The sequence below is a fragment of the Austrofundulus limnaeus genome, unplaced genomic scaffold (genome assembly GCF_001266775.1).
Source record: "Austrofundulus limnaeus strain Quisiro unplaced genomic scaffold, Austrofundulus_limnaeus-1.0 Scaffold92, whole genome shotgun sequence".
NCBI lineage: Eukaryota > Metazoa > Chordata > Actinopteri > Cyprinodontiformes > Rivulidae > Austrofundulus > Austrofundulus limnaeus.
The window spans coordinates 1,224,546-1,230,579 of NW_013952494.1; the positions used below are offsets into that span (position 1 = coordinate 1,224,546).

Genomic DNA, 6,034 nt, shown 5'->3' on the forward strand with positions numbered 1-6,034 from the left:
CTCTCTCTCTCTCTCTCTCTCTCTCTCTCTCTCTCTCTCTCTCTCTCTCATAAATGTTACCCCACAGAGGAGCTCCACGATGTTGTAATTTTCCTGCTAGGGGAGGATGCATCAGTAGTCCTCAGCATGGGAGATAGTGACCCCCCCACCACCACCACCCCACGCGACCTGCGCTGTGATATGTCTTTGATTTGCACGTGGTTGTGCTTGCACAGGGGTTCCACTGAAGGAACATGCTTTCCGTGGAACAATTTCTGTGATTCATTATATCCTTCTTATGTGATTACTATCTCTTTTATAGCGAGAGTCTTTACAGCTCTGTTCAGTATTCAGGTGTTGGAGAGAGGAGGCTGCAACACATCAAGGTTAGAAATGATAACGGCATTTAGATATTTAGAAAAAAGACCCATCAGAAAAAAATGAACATTATTATTATTATTATTATTATTATTATTATTTAGATGTTTTAAAGCTGAGAACATTAATTTTCAGGTCAAAGTCAGGCATGAACATGGTTTAGTTTAGTTTTTGGGTTTCAGAGCATCTCTGGCTCAAAAGCTGACATGAGTTACGATTCATACATCAGATGTTGACCAAGATTTAATTTTATTTTCAAATTTTTGCTGCACAGCATCAAAATTTAGAAAGTGAAATTGTATTTAAATGTTTTTGTCGTTCAATTCATGAAAATCTCAGCAATAAAATGACAAAAAGCTCCTAATCTCCTTTCTTTGCCTCATTTTTTTTTATCTTTTGAGTTCTTTCAGTCTCAACTTCGTCTTCACGTTTCTCTCTCAGGCACCCTTCAAATCCTTCATCTCTCCACCTTAATAATAAAATTTTGAAAACCACATTTTACGATATCTGACACACCAATTCAATTAGACCCTTTCTGTTTTATCTAAAGGATTTTCAAAGTAGTTTAGCACCATTTCCATGGAGTCTGCTGGGATTCGGGCTTTTCTGTTTGTTTCCAGAGATGGATGTTGTTCACTGTTTCCAGTTAACAAAAGCCTGCTTGACTGCACAATGGATCGTGATTAGATTAAAGCTGCTCTGTAAGAGCTTTTCGTTTGTGTTAAAGTGGGTTTTATCTCCAAGGTTGACAGGGCCAAACCAGAGCACAGTGCAGAGGACTTTTCTTCAAAAAAATAAATAATAAATAAATAAATAAATAAATGGAACACACGAAGGCCTTAATGTCAACCCTCTGAACGTGACAGTCGAACAACTAGCATGACGCATTCAAGCGCGAGAACTTTGACTGCTGACGTCGGAGAAATGAGAAGCGGGGGGGATCATTACCAAGACTCAGAAAATGTGAGGAAAGATAAGCAAAGAGACAAGAGCGCCATGGGAGCACGAGTGTCTCCTCCCCTCACGCTCATGTCAGGGACCCTCTGCTGTCTTCAGCCCATCGAAGTGTGGCTGGTGCTACGAGCGGTCGGCATGGTGAATCATCTCACGGATCGCCGCGCAGAAGTCCAGAGCGATCTGAGGCCCTGCAACATGTCCACCATTACCACTCGTGTCAAAACAGCTGCGCGGATTATGTCATCCGAAAATGACACAGCAGCACATGATATCACTCAGTGGAGACACGCGCGCACTCGTCAGGAATGATCTATCTTGATGCTTCACCTTCAGGCTGGACCTAAAGGTGCCGCCTCTCCGCTAGTTCTGACTCAGTCATATTAATCTGCATGAAGATACACATAAAGTGACATAAGTCTTTACTGATGCATGTTTTAGTAAAGAGAGCAGTGTGAGATAAAATAAATTAAAGGCCTTATTGAATGAGATCCTTTTATTAAGAGTTGTAGCTGTTTTAATCAAACCCTAAACAATTTCATGTCATATTATGAAATGTCATAATTAAAGTATGCATACTGAATGACTCTCAGCTACTACCACATCAATGTTTAGCTTAATATCTGTAAAATTGACTGAGTTTTAACTACACTTAGCAGAGAAAGTAAAGAAATAGGTGTTTGGTAGATTATTTCTCTGTTGTAGCAACGCTTCTTGGCAATGAATCTTATACCCTTGGAAGGCCTGTAAACAATTCAAATGGTGCCACATTTGTAAGGAACATGCATTTGGGGAATGAGCAGTAGAGCTGAGAATGTGGGTTGCGCTTGTAAAAAAAATTGTCAAATCTTCTCAGCCAAACAGCTTATTTTGTTGTTATTGGCACTTGTTGAAGCTTCTGGTACCCCCAGATGCTGCCAATCAGGTGAAGCATTGATAGAAGAGAGAAATAGTCTACCAAACACCAATTTCTTTACTTTTTGTACTAAGCATATTTTTGTGTTGTCCAATGTCCCTCAGATGTGTTAGCCATCTTGAATCAGGTTATCTCTAAAACCTAATCAACTGTAGAAATCCAATGTCCCCACATGTCTCAGTAGTGCAGGTGAAAAAAAAAACTTATTAGGTCCTCTGGACAAAGAAAAGGACTTACTCTTTTTTTCTTCTTTTCAATAGGTCCATCTAATGATTATTTTCATAAAGTTTAATTAAAATCCATACAGCGGTTTGTGGGATAATGCACAGATATGAGTTGGGGGTGAGCCATGAAAACAGGATGCTACGATGTTTGAACAAGAGTACAGCTTTATGTCCAGGATAAGTGGACACCTAAGGTCCAGCAGTGCTGTATGACTTTAACCTAATTATGGTAAAATGGAACACTTTAGGTGAAAACCAATAAGTCTATTATAACAGGTCCACCCGATGTAATCCCATTACACTCCCATTATGTATCTGAGGTTGTGGAAAATAGCAAAACATTTATTTTTTTTATCAAAGGCTTTAGGGTATCAGAGGATCAGTGCTTTTTCTTGTCTTTGCTCAAAAGCCACATTGATAACCGAAGAGCCAAAATAAAAAACATGCACATGGCATAAATGTGCACATTTTTAACTTTATAGCAACAGATAATATATGTATGTTGTTGTGCATGTGTACCAGCAGGCTCATGTGTAGCTCTGCAGTGCATTCTGGTATTTCGATGATGATAATGATGTGAAGGGAAAGCCACGGCCAAACGACACAGAGGACGCTGGTTGTTCGTAATGAGCTTACAGACAAAAATGTGAACAAAGTGAGACTTATTTCAGCCGTATGGAGGTTTTGCAAAGGATCTGCAGGACTGTAAGAGGGATTACTGATGCAATGATCTTTTTTTCTTTTTTCTTTTTTACTGAGGCTGTGAAACCATCTGCTTCCTACCTTCGTTGAGTCCCATGTGGATGGCCCAGTAGTTCTGTAGGCACTGCAGCTCGTTCTTCATGCTCCTCTTGCAGCGGCAGTCGTACAGAGGGCTCCCCAGCAGCACTTCCAGGGCCGCCTGGCAGTCTCTGTTGTTATCCAGCATGGCTTCTTTCTCCTTGCCCACGAGGCACTGGCGCATCACTCGGTACCGAGAGCTGCAGGAGGGGTTCTGGTTGCACATTTCAGTCGCCTGGATGCAGTCCACCCTCTCTGGCTGATCCTCAGCTCTAGACCCGGTGTTTTGAGATCCTGGCGCCTCGCTGGCCAGGGGTCCAAACAAAACTGAGGGGTCATCCCAGGAGCTGGCTTCATCTAAGTGGTGGGACAAGGAGATGGGTTTGGGGTTTAATGGGAGAATGAAGGTTCTGGGTTTTTACACTATTTTTAAACCTGTGTACATTAGTGTCTTAGTGTGCGAATGATGCACATTAATCCAACCAATTTTACAACTTTTGACTTGTCCACACACGCCAAATGAACAACCTCTCCCTAAATTATTAGGCTGGCTCATCTCCAAATGGGATTTTTTTTTTTTTTTTTTTNCGTTCAAATCGCGCTGCTCTAATCGCGCTTGAGGCGCCGCAGAATTTCCCGACGTTGCTTGAAGCGCGTCCACCATAGACTTTGTATGTAAACCTGCTGCTCCTGACGCTGAAATCGCGTTCGGTGTGAACGCACCATGATACTGTCGAGAAAATACATTGTTTTTGATCTTTTACAAAGTTGTCCTCTGGAGTATACCATGAATCCCCTAGAACTGCCTCACTCCACAGCTGCTCATTAACATGAACAGGTGTTCCTCATTGCTGTCAACAAATGTTGGCAGGTATGAGGTAGACTTATGGTATTCTGTTTCAAATACATCATATTGTTAACTCTTTTAATTGGACAATCTTGTCCCTAAATATAAAAAAAATCAAAAACAAAATATTTAATTTGGTATGTGGATGTATGTAAATTGGCAGTGAGATTTAGAAAAAAAACATGCAATAAACTTGCTATAAAACATGAGCTTGTGCTTAACACAATTTTTGAGGTTTGACCAATACAACTACAACTCCACTATTTCTCAACAAAAGATGATGTTAGGTTAAAACGCTGGCATGAAAGGCAATAGGCAATATGCTGTCCTTAAAGGAATCATTGACCTTGAATTTGTTTAAAAATTCAGCAAGATTCTCAGTTTCTAATATTCTCAGAAATATGCAAACGGTTTCTGGAAAATAGAGTTCAAAGGTGGACACAGCAGCGATGATGAGAATGTCTCCATTCATTTCTGAAATGTGCAAACATTTCATGCTCGATCTGTGGTTCGTCAGATCCACACAATGATAAAAAGAAAGGATCTAATAGGTTTCATTTCATGGACCCTTTTTTTTTTGTTGCTCAGAGGAAATTGCCAAGTCCCACAACCAGCTGAATCTGCCATTTTTCAAAGTGGCTTTGCATCAGACAAAATGACTCTGTTGTGCTCCGCTGCTTAAATAGTGCCCAGAATGTCATAAATCTTTACAAATCTCAAAAAACAAAGTCTCCATTTAGACGTGCGTGACAGTGACAAACTGCATGGCCACTGGCTCGTAATGACGTTTGACTGTCAGCCCGGGCTCCCATCCAACAGGGAAAAGAGCTCACCATTATAACGGTAAAATCAGCCTCATTCTGACTATTGGCTCTGGTTTGTACTCGTCCCTCGAGTTTAGGGTCTCTGTGTTATGAGGACTCTGCGAAGCCTCATGCATCATGAACATCTTCTAATTATCCTGAAATTAAACTGCAGAGCCTGATGTAGTTCTTTTGTTATTTATCCATTTATTTTTTGTTATTTTCAGGGTAAAAGTGCAAATCTCAACACAACAATTATTAGAGTTAAACTTTTTTATTATCTGAGAGCAAAGATTTGGTAAAATAAATTCTCACTGAAGATCAGTGATGTGCAGAGTTTACAAAATCAAAATATGCACAGAGATATAAACTCAACTCTTAGATAAACATTCAGCAACAAACTCGACCATTTGAGCTTGCAAATGATCTAAAACCTTTATGTAAAATAATAATAATAAAAAAGTTGATGATGTTCGCTCGTGTTTGTTTTTTTTTTTTAAACAAGACTTACAGGATATAGAATCATTGGATGCACATCTATAATTCATTAATTTTGGAGCCAACCTAATTCAAAAGGCAACAGCTAAAGGATGGTGTTTCTTCAAAATTAATTATTTGTAATAATCATGTCACATTCCTGAAAACCTTTCTGAAAACTGTAGATTTAGTTGTAGAAGTCATGCATATAAATACTCTCCTCACACTGTTCCTACTCGCCAGGTCTGATATGTATTGTTAACTTGTCCAATTCACCCTTTTTTGTGAGTATTTGATTGCTCCATTGTGACTTTAAATCACATTAGCATTTTTTTTAGAACACACACACGCATTTGCATGACTCCACTCGTATATGCTCTTCTATTAATAAGCATGTACTTGTGAGTACTGCAGAGAGTGCAGTGCTGACAGACGCACATAGAAAATGCACAAATCAGACCGCAGAGCGACCATAAGCTGTGACAGTATGAAAGCTAACGAAGCTGGATATAGAATACATTGTCCTCGACATGGAGAAAAACCACTGCCTGCCTCTAAAAGTGTGTCTATTATAGTGTATATAAACGGTGTCATTATAAATTCATAGGATATGAAATGATGATATAGAAGAGATTCAAAATTAGGACTCATTGCCATAACTTGTGCTGAATGGGAC

The 6,034-nt window shown here is 39.6% G+C and overlaps 1 protein-coding gene across 1 annotated transcript in view; it reads right to left on the reverse strand.

Moving 5' to 3' along the window:
• Positions 1-6,034, reverse strand: part of LOC106520442 (GDNF family receptor alpha-2) — a gene marked incomplete in the record, with an annotated part of 32,397 nt that overhangs the window by 23,571 nt on the left and 2,792 nt on the right. Inside the window, 1 exon segment of the mRNA XM_014012540.1 lies at positions 3,235-3,588. Within this exon segment, the coding sequence (XP_013867994.1) occupies positions 3,235-3,588 (354 nt within the window).